The sequence below is a fragment of the Rhincodon typus genome, chromosome 1, assembly GCF_021869965.1.
Source record: "Rhincodon typus isolate 14 chromosome 1, sRhiTyp1.1, whole genome shotgun sequence".
NCBI classification, from domain to species: Eukaryota; Metazoa; Chordata; class Chondrichthyes; order Orectolobiformes; family Rhincodontidae; genus Rhincodon; species Rhincodon typus.
Genome location: NC_063332.1, coordinates 105,112,060 through 105,129,661, shown reverse-complemented (window position 1 = coordinate 105,129,661; position 17,602 = coordinate 105,112,060). Strand labels below are relative to the sequence as shown.

The 17,602-nt window shown below is 41.1% G+C and overlaps 1 protein-coding gene across 6 annotated transcripts in view; it reads left to right on the top strand.

The window, feature by feature from the left end:
- The window catches only part of shroom3 (shroom family member 3), a 400,329-nt gene extending 383,198 nt beyond the window's left edge, over positions 1-17,131 (top strand). For all 6 annotated transcript variants that reach the window (XM_048592441.1, XM_048592508.1, XM_048592686.1 and 3 more), the window contains 5 exons: positions 1,326-2,177; positions 6,273-6,776; positions 11,363-11,519; positions 13,321-13,593; positions 15,038-17,131. In XM_048592441.1, the coding sequence (XP_048448398.1) occupies positions 1,326-2,177; positions 6,273-6,776; positions 11,363-11,519; positions 13,321-13,593; positions 15,038-15,376 (2,125 nt within the window). In that variant the 3' untranslated portion in view covers positions 15,377-17,131. The remainder of the gene's footprint in view (positions 1-1,325; positions 2,178-6,272; positions 6,777-11,362; positions 11,520-13,320; positions 13,594-15,037) is intronic.
- The last annotated feature ends 471 nt before the right edge of the window (positions 17,132-17,602 follow it).

Genomic DNA, 17,602 nt, shown 5'->3' with positions numbered 1-17,602 from the left:
GAGAACTAGAATTAAAATTTTGGGTTGATGACCTTGTCGTAAGGAGGATGTTTTTAAATAAACAGAGCACCTCATAAGGACGTAAACCGGGATGGACCTACAAGCACCATAGGTTTCCCTACACCCAAAGCCAGCAGCCAGTTTGAGAAGGCAGCTCACTGTCACCTTCTCTGGGGCAATGAGGCTTGGACAATAAATACTGCCCCCACCAGTCATGCCCACATCGCAGGAAGATTTTTATTTCTCTAGATGGGGTAATGGATAGGATTGAAGTAATACAATTTAGGAAGGAAAATGTGTAATGGGAGTACAAACGGGTTTGGAAGGAAAATTATTGGTGTATTTCTTGAAAATAAGGGAAGAAATATTGAAAGCCATATAATGGGCCTTCAAGCTTTGGGATTTTAAGATAGGAGATTGGATTACAAAAAAAAAGGGAAAGAGGTTACAATAGTTTGTTGGCGTATAACATGTGCAACTTTGGAAACCTCAGACCTAAAAGTGGAACAGCTTGTTGCCATCAGGGTCTGTGTTGCCCAAGAAAACACTCTTTGCTTGAAGTACCAAAAGGCTGGTAGAACTTGCAGATTTGTGCCCAGGTCCAAACAAACGAGATGGGAAAGTAAATTGAAAGTGGAGGAATACAGGTAAAAGAACAAGAAACTAACATGAACTGTAATAATCCCTAAATTCCAATATCATAGAATTGCAACAGTATGGAAACGGGCTATTCAGCCCAACAAGTCCATACCAACTCTCCAAACAGCATCCCACCCAGTCTCCTCCCCCTACCCTCTCCCTGTAACCCTGCATTTCCCATGGCTAATCCACCTAACCTACATATCCATGGACACTATGGGCAATTTAAGCATGGCCAATCCACCTAACCTGCACGTCTTTGGACCGTGGGAGGAAACCGGAGCATCTGGAGGAAACCCACGCAGACACGGGGAGAATGTGCAAACTCCACACAGACAGTTGCCTGAGGCTGGAATTGAACCTGGGTCCCTGGCGCTGTGAGGCAGCAGTGTTGACCACTGAGCCACCGTGTCGCCACTAGTGCTGACAATAGTCACTTAATGTTTCTTACCCTCCACTTTTTTTATTACAGACCACCCCTTTTATTCTTCCCACTCCTCCTTTACCAGCTGTTGTATTCATTTAAAATCTGTTGCATCTTCAAACACTGAAACTTCAAATGCTTCTTTCTTCACTGAGGTCAGCTCAGTTGCTGACTGTTTCCAGCATTCCCAATTATTATTTGTGATAAAATCCAAACACACAGAATCAGTGACTTTTAAATAGATTGTTTTTGACTTTTAAAGGTCTTATGGCAATGTAGGAATAGACTGCAAAAGCAAGACTGCAGGAACACATCTTCCAGCTGGTTATGAGAAGGAGCCAAAGCCCATGGCAGGAAGCAGACGGCCCAGTCGGAACGAGAAGCAAAAACCACGAGAAGGTTACCGGCCTAGAAGCACCTCCAGCCTCAGTCAACTGACCAGCACTGGCCGACACAGCCATCGCTGTGCCAGTGATAACTCACCAGTGGGCAAAGCAGCTTCGGAACAACACGGCAAATCCTTCCCAAGAGTTCATGAAGCTATCAGCAGCAAACCAGCAACAGCAGGTCCGGAGTCCTTTCTAAACTACCAGCCAGAAGGAATTACTGCTGAAATAGCATCAAAGAAGAAGACTGTGCCACCTCAGAGGCCTCCAGCTCCTAAAATGAAATGGGTCAATTCAATTCATGACGACAACACAAAGCAGAGCCTATTTCCCCCTCACGTTGCTGGGTTAACCTTCAAACAGTCTGAACAGGGGCAGGGTCCTGGCACAGCCAGCAGCTGGACCTGGGAGTCCGAGGTACCACCAGCAAGACCACATTCACCACAGCCCAGCGGGCAATTATCATCTTCTCCACTGCGCCTCAAGTCATCTTCGTCGTCTTTTGCAGAGGAGGATGATGTGTTTATCCAAGATCTTGAACAGCAGGCCCTTATCACCCATTTCCACCCACCTCACCTTCCTCCTGTGCTACCACCTCCACCTCCACAGGATCCCACACCCTTTCCAAGGGTTAGAGACGAGGATTTTCCACCACCGCCTTCTCCCGTTAGTGTTGGCGATCAGGCGGAGGAGCTGTTTCACAGGAAGGAGGGCGGAGCTATGGCCAGGTAACTAACTAACTGCTACATTCTAATCCATCAGACACCGTCATGTGGATCGAGGCTTTATTTAAAAATAGACCTGGTCCACACCTGAATTGGTTTGCACTTTGTGTTTCACAATCCCAGCTTCAGACCCATGTGGATGTCTGAGGAGAGGTCTGACAGACTGGCCTAGAGTTTAGAAGAGGAAAGGGTGATTTGTTTGAACTGTGTGGGAGATCTTAAATGGTCTTGATAAAATGGGCACAGAAATGGTGTTTTCTGGGTAAGTCCCAAACGAAGGGACTCTGTTTTAAATTTAGGGGTCACCCCCTTTCATGGCAGCATCGAGGAGGATTTATTTTCCTGAGGGTTGTCTGGGTTTGGAACTCTGCCTCAGGTCATTGCTTTTGACTGGCTTTGATGTGATGGGCTGAAAGGCCTTTCTCTGTGCAGTAGATCTCTACGGCTGAGAAGCCAGCAAAGTCGAGTTACTTCATACTTTTACGATGGAGGGAAATAGTTTTTTTTGGGAATAAAGCCATATAGGGAGTAAGTGGGAATGAGGAATTCAAAACACAAGCAGAATCGCCATAATCGTTTTGAGTTGTGGTGCAGGATAGAGGGGCTGAAAGCTTGCCCATGTTGTCAGAACAGCTTTTGTAGGAGGCAGCTTCCCAGTGGCACCACTCTGCACTGTCTCTCCTTAAGCAGGTTCCTGAGCTTGGAACCAAACACTGAACCCACAGTGATGTCCGGCAGGCACACAATGGGCACTGCTGAGAGAAGTGGGTGAGTGTGGAGCCGCCTCAACATTGGGGCACCCTTGGTTGCCTGCATGGGATAGTGTTTAACCAGCCTGAAATCACGCCATTGGACTGAAGAGGGCAGACCCTTCCAGCACTGCTGCAAAGATGGTCCCGAAATGAACATAAAAACTGAAAGAACTGCAGATGCTGTAAATCCGAAACAAAAACAGAAGTTGCTGGAAAAGCTCAGCAGCTCCGGCAGCATCTGTGAAGAAAAAAAGTCACAGTTAATGTTTCGTGTCCAGTGACCCTTCCTCAGAACAGTTCTGAGGAAGGGTCACCAGACCCAAAACTTTAACTGTGATTTTTTTTCTTCACAGATGCTGTCAGACCTGCTGAGCTTTTCCAGCAACTTCTGTTTTTGTTCCTGAAGTGAACATATTGGCTGCTCACTCCACAAAGCAGGGAGTGACCCAGTTTGCAGTTCACCCTGGGAAGGGCTGTGCAGAAACCAAACTCTATTGGGAAGCCATCGTGATTGTGCCCTTGACCTCCAATCCCATTGCCACAGGGTGAGAGACATCCAACTCACATTTACTTTTTTAGCCATCCTCTTAAGACATAGCTATGTTTATGTTGAATTATGTTTTGTGTGGTTTGCATTTATTAGTTGGAAAGAATGTAACATGGAAAGAGTGCTATTGATGGGCAATGGGTACAGTATCTGTCACCTTCCTATGAGAATGGTGCAAATTGTAGCTGTCATTGCTGGCTGCAGAACTTTGTCCTGTGGCTGAGACGAGCTCTCTGTGTAGTAACAGTACATGCCAGCAATGCTGTTTTGTACAGTACACTGAGGAAATGCACTGGTAGCTGGCACTGGCAGCCATTTATATTGCTATTTCATCTTGAGGTAAAAGAAGCCACATTTAGGAACTTGTATAGAACCAATTAATCTTAAATAAGCTTACACAATGCCAGCAATGTTTCACAGGACAAATTACCCAGAATTGTTTATTCTTTACAGCAATTTAACAGAGGGCAAGAATTCCAAGCTTTTTGTGAATAGACAATAAAAGGATTAATAAATGGGCCTGATGTTGCACTGAGACTTGTTTTCCTTGCTGTTTTGCTACGCCGCTGTATGCTTGTCACTGCGTCCTCTTGCAAACAACAACAGAAGCCAGTCTAGACTCTCGCCCTCTCTTGCATTCAGAGAAATCAGCTGCAGTAATTAATCTTTGCTTTCTGATTTATGGTTGATTGGTTATTTGATATTTCAAATTGTTCTTACAATGCCGTCATCTTAATTGTTTTTAAGTCAGTCGATTTAAAAACAAAACTGAGAAGCATACTTTATTAACCCAGGTTTGAAGACATTGTGCATGAATCAAAGATACATATAGCATCATTTCATTTTTATGTATAATTGGTTTCCAGTATAATTACTAACTTTGAAACTAGAAGAGACGTGGGTGAAGTTGGATTAGAGGCAGACATTTGGACAAGTTAGAATGCTTCCTCACATTTGTCCAAGTGATGAGGGCAGAATCATGGTAATAACTGTTTTTGTCTCCCATCAGTAACCTGCTATCATTTACTGAGCACATTCATCCATGAGGGACCAATACCTCAGTGAGATATTGTGCAGCTGTGCCCTAATAAGAGCAAGTATCTTGAAGAAAAGATGAGAATAAGTTAGGTGGAAGAAAGAGAATCCACAATTGGGAACTTACCAAATTTGAGTTCAGAATTCAACGTACAAATTTTCAGGACATTTCTGGCCCTCAAATAATTTCAGTTCTTTCAGCCAAACATAACTCAGCATTAGGTCATGTATCTTTCATGGAATTGTATACACAAAATACTGTTTGAAATCCCAAATATGGAAGTACTCCCTGCAGTAATTAGTCCTCCAAATCTGTGCCACAGCTCCAGAGAATGCACACGTATTCTGAATGGAATGAATGACATTGCTGTAGCTCAGAAGCACCCACATCTGTACAAAATGGTGCTTCAGTGCCACTTGGTGGTCAATGTCAGAAGTACAGTTAGTTTTCAAATAATAAGACCTCCCTCATTTGAGGTGGCCATCAATGAACATCGATGAATAAATACACAGATAATTCATCTTTAATTACTACCAAGTGTATTTTGATGCCAGGATCATTGGCACTGCTATTTAATAGCCATTCCAGAGAACTTCCAAGATAATTTCAGCACAAGTCCACCGGAATGACCAGATATTAAGCCATGGCCCAAATAGTTGCAGATCCTAGCCTTGCTGCCAAGTTTCGGGGATGGCCTTGTGGGTGTGGAACTTCCATCCATCTCCTGCAAGGCCACTGACATAAGCGGACAGGAATACTAAGTGTAGAATTCCCATGTACAGGCCCTACAGAGGGACTGGGTACGGTAGATCCTGAAAAGATGTTTTCCCCTTGTGGGAGAGGCTAGAGCTTAGGGACACAGTTCAAAAATAAAGGGGCCTCCCATTTAAGGAAGAGATTAGGAGAATTTTTTCTTGGGGTTTTAAATCTTTGGAATTCTCTTCCCTAGAGAGCAGAATAAAATCCTCATAAATAAGGTTCAGTATAGAGTGGGTAACAATCTCATCTTTGTTGTCTGCTACCTGACAACGTGGTATCATTGTTCTGACAAGTGAAGTCCTACGGAGTACAGGTCTGTAAACTAGATGCAACTTAAGGCAAAATAGTATTTCCGAACAGTCAAACAAACCCTGAGAATGACAAGGTCTTCAGAATTGTATATTAGAGGCACTGCAAACCTCGCTTGAAGGAACATCTTAAGTTTTCAATTGTCTTGAAATCAATTTGCGTGCTTAACCATTGCCAAACTCTAAAGTAGATAATTATATGTGAATTGGTTTGAGGTATTTCTGAGATGTGATAAAATGATATTTATTTTCTATTTCATTTCTACATATGTTGTTGCTCATAAGTTTACTGCACATTATTCAGATATACTATTACATTTAAATTAATTGTTCCTAACATCAATAACATGTCAGACCCTGGGAAATGGACAAGCAAAAACTAGAATGCCCTCTAAAATGGGAATATAAACGTGAAATTTAATAAACTCTGACACTGGAGTGCATCTTTTTATTTATTAGGAATTTTATTCAGTCAGGAATGTGGGTGTTACTAGCTGGCCCAGCATTTATTGCCAGTTCCTAATCCAGTTCCTAACTGGAGAAGGCAGTGGTGAGTGCCCTTCTTAAACTGCTCTGGTCCAGTCAGTGTGGATACACCCAGAGAGCTGTTAGGGAGAGAGATCCAGGATGTGACAATGAAGGGACAACATGCGCTGTATAGTACTACTGTTTAACTCCAATTTTCTGCATTTAAAGGTTTCCAGACAAAGATGCCGCAAAGAACAAGTTTCCGGCAATGACCTATACAGAGAGAAGTGACCATACAAACCAGCCCTGCAGCTGCAATGTTTCTACAGTGAATGGTGAGCTGGGAAGTGCATCAATGATCACCCCAGCAGCCGCAGAACAGACCCACACAACCCAAATTGTGCAGCGCAGTAACCAGAGCTGGGATACTTCATTTGTTCAAACACAAAAGACTGCCACAAGCCAAGAACACTTGGACTGCGAACATTCTCCTACGTCACTGGAAGTAAATGAGAAGTCTCCCGAAGACCTCAAGTCCGAAGAACTTGCGAAGGAGATCATTGGCAAAGACAGGTCTTTGGCAGAGATTTTAGATCCAGACTCAAATATGAAGACAACCATGGACCTAATGGAGGGCATTTTCCCCAGAAGCAGCACAGTGAGGCAGCAGACACAACACAGAAAGCCAAGGTTACAAAAAGTCATTGACAAATCTGTATCAGAAGAAGAAAAGTAAGTTCCAAACCTCTGTAGTGGGCAGGTTCTTGTATCTGGAGCACAGCTATTAAATAAATGAGCAACGTTATTGCTGTTTGACAATACACGAGCGTATGTTGTACTACTACTATCTCCCATTGGTGCCAACAAAGAATATAAGTGCAGCCTCTGCCCATGACAAAACCCAGGGAATGACAGTGATAGCCAGTCCATTGATGATAAAATGTAAAGTCCAATTTTTCACTAGTGTTGTGTGCTAGATGGTAGGCATCTGGCACTATTTGCTAAGGGGAATATGGATATTCTACTGTTCTCAAAAAAGTACATTATTAAGAAAACTACATATAGCAATGATAATGGACAATTTGATTGGTTTACCCATAGAAACAACGCCCCAATTCTGCCACCAGCTCTTCCTCATCATTCATTATTTTATATTTTCCTTGAAAATAGCATTTCAAAGTAAGCAATACTACAGACATTTGATTGGGTTATTCTTGCTGCATGACTGCTCGCTCAGATCCTCCATCTTTCCAAAACCTCAGCACATCATTGAGGGCCATGTTAAAACAAACTAAATGCTAACCGTTGGGTGGCAATGCAACAAAGTTTGAATTGATTAAGAAGTAATTACTAAAACTGCTGTAATTTGCACTTCTGAAATCTTGCCTCAACTAGAAAGACAACCAAGATTAGCCAGAATAAAAACTGAAAGAACTGCGGATGCTGTAAATCAGGAACAAAAACGGAAGTTTGCTGGAAAAGCTCAGCAGGTCTGCCAGCATCTGTGAAGAAAAACATCAGAGTTAATGTTTTGGGTCCGGTGACCCTTCCTCAGACCCTTCTGAAGAAGGGTCACTGGACCCGAAACGTTAACTCTGATGTTTTTCTTCACAGATGCTGCCAAACCTGCTGAGCTTTTCCAGCAACTTCTGTTTTTGTTAACGAGAATAACATCAATTTGAAAGAAAAAACATCCAATGTGGCAAAGGTTAGTGGTAAGCCAGAGGTTTGGGCAAATTTTAGAAGCCTACAAAAGATGACCAACAGAATAATAGAGGGAGAACCTAACTCTGAGGGTACACTTGCAAGTAATATCAAGATGGAGAGTAAGAGTTCTTTTTTATATGTATATAAAAGAGGAAGAAAGAAGCTAAAGTGAGGAAACGTCCCTTAGAGAAAGAGATGGAGAAATAATAATAATGGGGAGCGAGTAAGTGCCAGAGAAATTGAGAAATATTTTGCATCAGTCTCCATAGTAGAAAATACAAATAGAACACAAAATAAGGGGCAAAAAGGGAAGAGGAAATAAATACAATAACTATCACTGGAGAAAAAGAGCTAGGGTAACTAATGGTCCCCAAATAAGTTCCCTGGACCTGATGGGATCCTTAGGATGGTTAAAGCAGTAACTACAAAGATACTGGATGAACTGGTAGCATTCCTCCAGGAATCTTCAGATTCTGGATAAGTCCCAGAGTGTTGAAAAAATGGTAGTGTAACACCTATATTAAAAAAACAAAAGAGACAAAGATCAGGTAACCAGAAGCCAGCTCGTTTAACATTTATTATTGGGAAAATGTTAGAATTACTTATAAAGGATGTAATAGCAGAATATTTAGAAATACATAATATGATCAAGCAGAGTCAGCATGGCTTCATGAAGGGAAATCCTACCTGACAAATTTATTAGAATTCTTTGAAAAAGTAACAAACAGCATCGATTGAAGGGGAAGCCATGGATGTAACATATTTGGATTTTCGAAAGGTGTTTGATAAGGTACCAGACATTAGCTTTCTTAATAAGATAAGAGTCTGTGGTGTAGGAGTTTGTATATTAGTGTGGCTAGAGGATTGGTTTGGATAGTTGAGGTAAGAGGAGCCTTTCAGAGTGGTGTCCTGTTACTCACGGACTGCCACGGCAGTCAACTTTTCTTCATAGACACGACTATTTACAATTTGTTAATGACTTAGATGAGGAAGGTGGATGACACAAAAATAGTTGGGAAGGCAAGTGGTGAGGATGACTTAAGAGTCAGCAGAGGAATATAGGCAGGTTAAGTGAGTCGGCAAAAACTTGGCGGATTGAACATAATGTGGGGAAAATGTGAGGTTATGCAGTTTGGCAAGAATAATATGAGAGCTGAATACTATTTAATGGAGAAAAACTGCAAAAAGACATTGCAAAGAGAGGTTTGAGAGTCCCCATGGATAAAGCACAAAATGCTCACATACAGGTTCAGCAGGGAAGAGGGAAGGCAAATGGAGCATTGACCTTTGACCTTTGCTTCAAAGGGAATCGGGCATAAAAATAGGCCTTGGTAGAACTATACAAGGCATTAGTCAGAGCACACAGTTGGAAATATCATAAACATTTTTAAAAATTACTTAGGCCCTTTATCTATCAAAAGATACTCTCGCATTAGAGACAGTCCAGAGAAGGTTTATTTGTCCATCCTGTGTACGGAGGGACTGTATTATGAGGAGAGAGTAAGTAGGTTTGGCCTGTACTCATTGGGATTTGGAAGAATGAGAGGTGACCTTATTAAAACATACAAGATTCTTAGTGGACTTGACAAGATAGATGCAGAGAGATTGGTTCTAGACTCTTCCACAAGTAGAAACAGAGGGCATATTCTCAGAATAAGGAGTTATCCATTTAAGACAGAGAAAAGCAAGATTCTCTTCTGAAGGTGGTCAATCTGTGGAATTCTTTACCACAAACAGCTGTCCAGTCTTAGTCATTAAGTATATTCAAAACTGAGTCAGACAGATTTTTAGTTAGTAAGGGATCAAGGATTATGGGGAAAAGACATGAAAATGGATTTAAGGATATCAGATTAGCCGTGAATGCCCTGAATGGCAGAGCAGACTCAATGGGCTGAATGGCTTGTTTCTGCTCTTGTTTTTTTTTGTCTTTCTTACAGATGCAAAATAATCTTAAACTGTGGTACATTGCAGCTACCTTTCTCCAAGGTTGTACTTACCCAGTGTCTACATAATGTTAAATGATCTGACAATTAGAAAATGCCATGGTTTCTCACTTTCACTTGACCTCTAACAGAAGCAGAAGAGGTATTAACTGAATCTCTTGATAATCTATTCAGACAGCTTTGGACTCTGAGAAGCATGAGTCATTTGAGCACTGGGGTCTGTGTAGAGAAGAATCATGCCCAGAGTTGGTCCATCATAGGTTTGCAAAGCAACAAGGTGCTAATGAAGAAGAGCCGTGGTTAAATAGAGATCACTGGTTCTTCAAAACTTCTCTCTAAAATGAACTTCAGCTGGTTCACTGTCCTAAGAACAATGTACGTGCACAACCACAATCTGATCTTCATTCACTATTTCTTGCATCACAACCTTTACAGAGGCATCAATATTATCACAGAAAGTAATTGGCCAGCATGCTGCTTACTGATGAAGAACATAAGAACTCTGAGCAGAAGTAGGCCTTTTAGCCCCTTGGGGTTACTCCACCATGTGATATGATCACGGCTGATCTTATCTTGGCCTCACCTCCACTTCCCACCCACGTTCTATAACCCTTCAACCCAGTGTTCGTTAAAAATCTGTCTCCTCCTTGAATTTGCTCAAAGGTCCCTGCATCCACTACACTCAAGGGTACTAAATTTCACAGATTCGTGACCCTTTGAAAGAAGTAATTTCTCCTCATCTCTGTTTTAAATCTGCCACCCATATCCTAAAACTATGACCTCTCGTTCTAGATTGTCCCCGATGAGGAAACATCCTTCCGACATATAGGTTGTCAATCACCTTTAACATGTTGTATGCCTCAATTCAATATCCTCTCATTCCCTTATACTTCAGCCAATATAGGTCTAAACTGCTCAATCGATCTTCCTAAGACAAACACCTAATGTCTGAAATCAATCTATGGCCCTGCTCTGAATTGCCTCCAATACAATTACATCCCTCATCAAGAAATGGGACTAAAATTGTCCACAGAACTCCAGGTGCAGCCTCACTAATGCCTTGTACAGTAGCAGCAACACTTCCCTAACTTTTATACTCTACAAGAGCATAAGTTGATGCTTGGATTGTTGTCAGTTAGTGTGTTGATTTTGCTAAGGTTGTAGCTGCTTTAATTGGCCTTGAATTAGAGAGAGGGAAAAGTGAGTCTTTTGTTTTCCAGTAAGTGAACATGCTTTTGTTTATTGATTTGAGGTCTATATCGGGTCTGTATGTGAAACCCTGAAGGTCAAATAACCATCCCATGGTTATGGTCTAGATTCAAACCCAGCAAGAACGTACACTTCATATAAATCATAAAATGAAATAGCAGGAAGTCATTTGGCCCATCAAGGCAATGTTGACATGTTGTACTCTGGCAAGGAGATCAATGACATTGAGCCTATACCTTACTACAAGTTAGGACCTTTCCCAGAGAGTGGAGGCTAAGCAGGAGAACAGCAAAAACTTCAGAAATTTTCACTGATGGTGATGTCCAGGTAATTTGGTGTCATTTTGTTAAACAGTTTTTGAGCATTCCTGTTTAAAGCAGTTCTCCTTTTTTCATTCTTTGGAAAGATTGTGTTCATTAACAACAACTTATGTCTTTAAACTTCCTTCTTTGTATCTAGAAAAGAAGAAAGAAAGACAGGAGCAATTTCAGCACATTGTCCCACTTACTACAACACATCAGCTGTCAAAGCTGAACTAATAAATAAAGTAAAGGACATGCAGAGAAATTCTACAGAAGAGGAGGAAGTTGAAGAACCAGATATCAACGAGAAGAAGGTACCTGCCGTTACAAATCTTCACTGAAAGCAAAACCTGGCAACTTAACCCCTCCCAATGCTACATCAACTAAAAGTTCTAATCCAGCCTAAAACAAACCAGTAGGGACCAAGAGGCCGTCAGGTTTGAGTGCTGATCTGCCCTCAGTTAGCTCATCACTCACTTGGTGGCAGATGACAACTAGCCTTAGAGCCTTTGTAATCCCTGTTGGATCACTGCAACGTTTCAGTTAAATCATCTGCAAGACTCTGTTCGTAGGCTGTAACATGAAGAATGTCTGTGTCTTCAAGGGTGACTATTGTATTTGACTATTCCGAGTTTCTGATTTACAGAAGAACAAATTAGTCAGCCAGTTGCATTACAGCTAAGTATCTCATTTCCCCTTTGAAATGCCTCGTTGATTTTTTTTTTTGGAAAAGTTGTACAGTGCAGAAAAATTACTTGTGGTTGTGTGGGGTGGTGGTGGGGAGCACCACGTGTACAAACATTAATTGATTGAATCAAGATCATTTGCACCAGTATGCAAGATATTAACGTTATCTGGTAAATGTGCATTTGTGCCACACAAATGGCAGGCAATGACCACCTCCAATAAGAGACAACCTAATCACCGTCCCTTGACATTCAATGACATTACCAAGCTGAATCCTCCATTATCAACATCCTTGGAGTTACCATTGATCAGAAACTCAACTAGACTCACCATATAAATATAGTTGCTACAAGAGCAGGTCAGAAAATACAAGAAATACTGCTGTGAGTAACTCAACTCCTGACTCCTCAAAGCCTGTCCACCATCTACAAGGCACAAGTCAGGAGTATGATGGAATACTCCCCACTTTCCTGGATGAGCGCAGCCCCAACAATACTCGAGAAGCTTGGCACCATCAGGACAAAGCAGCCCGCTTGATTGGCACTACATCTGCAAGCATTCACTCCCTCCTCCACCACCGACACTCGGTAGCAGCAGTGTGTGCTATCTATAAAATGCACTGCAGAAATTCACCAAAGATCCTTGGACAGCACCTTCCAAATACAAGACCACTTCCATCGCGAAGGGCAAGGGCAGCGGGTATGTGGGAACACCACCACATTCAAACTCCCCTCCAAGCCACTCACCAAACTGACTTGGAAATATATGGCTGTTCCTTCACTGTCACTGGGTCAAAATTCTGGAATTGCCTCCTTAAGGGCATTGTGGGTCAACCTACAGCAGGTGGACTGCAGTGGTCAAGAAGGCAGCTCACCACCACCTTCTCAAGGGCAACTAGGGACGGGCAAGAAATGCTGGTCCAGCCAGCAACCCCCAAGTCCATCAAATGAATAAAAAAAATGAGATTCCAGTTTACAATGGTTGAAGACCCTGTATCTTGGGCTTTCCACAGACAACTGTGGAGTTGTCAGAACCTTTCAACATTCACTGTGACAGATCTTTTGGACAGTTTTCATTGAAGCTGCAGAAAGTAGAGCAGCACAGTGGCTGCATGGTTAGTACTGCTACCTCACAACGCCTGGGACCCACTGTTGATTCCAGCCTTGGGTGACTGCCTGTGTGGAGTTTGCATGGGATTCCTCTGGGTGCTCTGGTTTCCTCCTATGGTCCAAAGATGTGCAGGTTGGGTGGCAAAACCAGTATAAAGTCCTGTGCTATTTATTGTGCCTCTGGTGAACAGTAAACCAAATAGTTAATGAGTAAAAGTACTCAGAATTAGTTACTGCCTTAAACATTCAACAAATTTTTGTTGTTTCTGACATTTTTGTCACTCATGTATCGCTATTCTTTCTCTCTCTTTCTTTGTAGTCTGAGCTAATTGAAAGCATAACATGCAAACTTCAGACACTACGGAAAGCCAAGGAGAGCCTAGCAGCTGACATTAAATTGAACAGTGCTCTGGGTGAAGAAGTGGAGACCATGATTAAAGGGCTGTGCAAGTCAAATGAGTATGAGAAGTACAAGATGTTCATTGGAGATTTGGATAAGGTTGTTAACTTGCTGCTTTCCCTGTCTGGCCGTTTAGCTCGTGTGGAAAATGTCCTGAAGACTCTCGATGAAAATGCAAATACTGAGGAACGTGTACGTAATCTGTTGTTTTTAACTTGTTTTCGTATTAAGATAATCATCAAATTCACTCAACAAAGGGGGATTATTAGTTCCTATAATTTGTAAGGTGTAAAGTGCAAAGAAAATAAATATTTCTGTTTCAGGGTAGTCAATAGAATGACTCGTGTAGCCTTCAATAAAAGGAAAGGGTTTGTTTCATGGACTGGTAGTAAGTGCAGTATGTATTACAGCACTGGATCATGATAACCACAAAGTACCATATGTGTTTCTCAATTTCAAGTTGGATGCAGCTTTGAATGTACTGTTTAATCTTTTCTCATAGGTAAGCCTAAGTCTTAAATGTCAGCATACTGTTGAACCTCTTGGGGAGGGCATATGTAACTAGACCAAATACAATCCTGTTCTCAGCCTGTTTTGGCTTGACTTACTGGAATTTAATATGGTAATAGACCCCTGACTCTGTTATTTTTTCCAGCACTACCCCTGATCAGCAGCTGGGCTGAGAACTGCTAATTCAATGCTGCTTGGAGAATCAAATCCAAGTCTGTCCTAAGCACTGAGGTTCAGTAATCCCCAAGTTAATTCAAGAATTATTTTTTGTTTTTTTACAAATAAAGCTACTGGGATGTGCGAATTTCAAAATGACTGTCATTTATAAATTCAAGGGGAACCATTAGTCATCTACAGCATTGGAACCATAGTTGCATTCTAAGCTTGCAATGCAAAGGCTTCAATGCAGTTGATAATAAAGATGAGATGGAGATTGGTGGAGCAGTCAGTTTTCCTGTTTGAGTAATTTGACCTATCAATCGAGCTTGGAAATAGCAACCCAAATGCACATCCACATATGGCTGAAATGGCAAATTCAACCTGTGAAGTCAATGAGAAACGAAGAGCCAGTCCACTATTGATTTCATCTTGAAAGTCCCATTTGGATGATTGACACAAAAGGGAATGTTTCCACTTTCAACTGAAAAATGATTCAAAGTTGTGCGTCGGGGACGACTTTTGAGAGAGAAAATAATTGAAAAATATAGCAAGGGGAAGGTAACTGAGACAAATGGGGGTAAACAAAACATAATTTAGATTCCTGAGTTACTTGAACTCATCTGGGACACCAACATGTTTAATAGAGTTAGACTCAATCTCCCTAAGTTAGGGTGAAGAAAGATAACCAAATGTACTGTTCCCATTGGAAGTACATGGCTGTTGGTTAAACATAATATTGGGATTGGCTGTGATGCCCTCATGTCGTCACTGGAACCACAGCAATGCACATATTAATCAATTACTCAAGGCCAAGTAGAGAGCTAAGGATGTATATTGTAGGAAGAAAAGGGGAGGGCAGTAAAGTAAACAAGAAGGGTAAAAGGAATGGGACTAATTGCTTTCTAATTCCTTCTCAAAAAAAAATCTCTTCAAGTAACTTGGCGTTGATGTGCATTTGATATTTCAGAATCTGTTGAATGAGAAGCGGAGACTTCTGACCAGTCAGCACGAAGACGCAAAGGAACTGAAGGAGAATTTAGATCGTAGGGCACGTGTGGTCCTGGATATCCTGGAGAACTACTTGACAGAAGAGCAATTCCAAGACTACCAGCACTTTGTGAAAATGAAGGCAGCACTGCTGATGGAGCAGCGCGAGCTGGATGACAAGATCAAGCTGGGTGAGGAGCAGCTCAAATGTTTGTTGGAGAGCTTACCTGCTGACTTTGTATCACAAAGGACAGCTCATTCACTTGCCAGTCACCCAGAGCCTGACACCTCGCAAGCAAAACTTACCTCTTCACTTTAAAAGGAAAATGTAAGAGTTTTTTTTTCAAAAATTCAGGTTTTAATAGTAAATCACTCAGAAACAAGAGTGAGGAGGGATTTGTGGATGAAGAAGATGGCATGTTTAAATTGCTTTCAAAATCTGTGTATTTATGAAACAATGGCTAGCAATTTTTGGGCACAAGATGGTCCTGTGGGAGCTTATTACCAGCAAATCTGCAACAGCACAAAACTTGAAAATGCTTCTGAGGCATCTTGAGAATCTTTTCAAAAGTGATGTTAGAGATACCTTTTAAAAACCCCTTCAAAGGAGAATGGCACAACAAGAAGTCTCTGCTTGCAACTTATTTTAAAATCAAAAGAAAGCATTTTTGTAGCCTTTCCAATAACATCAGAGCGTAACTACTATTTATAATTTTGATGTGTAATTTTGATCTGTACATATGCTAACCTCTTATGGTTCCCCTTTGTTGTGTAGGGAAAATAATCTAATTTTTGTAAGAAAATAACTTTTGGAGAAAAGAAAGCAGACTATGATCACAAAATGTGATTGCAGTCTTGTGCGATTTTGTTTTTTTTATATATTGTTCATGATGAAGGACATGGGACCACCAGGAATAGAGAAAGCTGCAGTTTGGAATAAGTTTAGAATGGTACATGTTGACGATTGACTGATTTTTCCAAATTAAGTTTGGGCGATGCTCAACTTTTATGTCATGAAGTACAGTTCAAACTATCAATAATTCACTTTTCAAATGATGTTTATAAACTTCAATTTATATATATATATATATGCATTTTTGTCCAAGTTTTTGGCAATTGCGTGCGAGACATGACCCCCAGTCAGTGGGTAATCATCCTTCTTACAGCTGGTAGACCTCAATAATCACTAAAGGATATTTAGCATGGGTGACCATGTAGGAAAGCAAACATCCTTCAGTGGGCCCAATATTTATATCTCGGTTGGATTCAATTGAAAATACAATTCCAGATGACCGAAGTCTGTGGAAAAATTAGAATGTGTTTGCCACCGAAGTATTCTCCGTGAATGAAGGAAATTCATGCAAGTACACTATTATCCAAACTTACCCTTTTTCTGAGTGTTCCTGTCCCTGTGTGTGTGATGTGATGTGATGTGATTTTAAATTGTAGTATTGGAAATGCAGTTTACAGTGCAAAAGTGCACAGCTCCACCCACAGAGCTCTATTTGTGTGGTTTTGCTAATGCATTGTTTCTGTTAGTAATAAAGGGTTTTCTAACACTTGCTTTTATTCCTTTTTAAAACATTCATTTTTCATATTCTGACTTCTCAATGTATTGAGCTGTGCGTAAACCACTGTACATAATACTAACTTTCTGAACAGTAGTTGCTGGCATAAATTAAGAGTATTCATTTCTCAGCCTCCGTCAGATCTGGGTTTTAGTATTTTTTAAGCTTTGCTGTACTTGACGATATGTTGCTGTATGGATAATTGCTCGTTCTTGATTGTAATGCCAAGTATTTTTTTAATCGGAGTGTGAATTCAGCCACCACTCGCTATGGTCACAGCTTTCCATAGCCATTCTGAGTCTTTGTCCAACCAGTGATGTGAAACACACTGCATGGCTTCTCACAAATCAGCCATTTGTATGGTATGTGAAATAAATTAAAAGGAGCTTGCTGTACTTCTCACAGTCAAATGTTTTGATGAGATGTGTTTTCAAACAGAAATCATGACATTGAAGCTTGTAAACCACTTACTGCTGCAGACAATAAAGATGATGTGTGTCAGCAAATGTGTTTTATTTCTTGTGTGAATAACCCATGTCTAATAGAGCAACAATTTCATGTTAGAGCATACAAACACATTTACTTGACTTTGGCTTTCTTAATAGGTTATTTTTCTCGAAAGCAGGAAGACATAATATTCAAACGAATAATAATATTCTCCGAGCCCCACAGTCAGTTTACCGACTAGTAGGAATTAATACGGATAATGACATAATAATTCATGTACATTTGAGTATGAGAAAGGGCTGGAGATAGACCAAGTAGAAAACCTCTGGAAGGAAGCCGGGTAATATGGGAAATCTCGAAATACGTCATAGTTGACCCAACTGGAGTACTGCATCCAACTCTGAGCTCCACACGCTGGGGAGGATTTGAAGGCTTATAAAGGGTACAGAAAAGGTTTACCAGAATAACTACAGTAACGAGAAACCTTGGTTATGCATGAATGCATCTGTAAAGTGGTTGTTATCATCTTC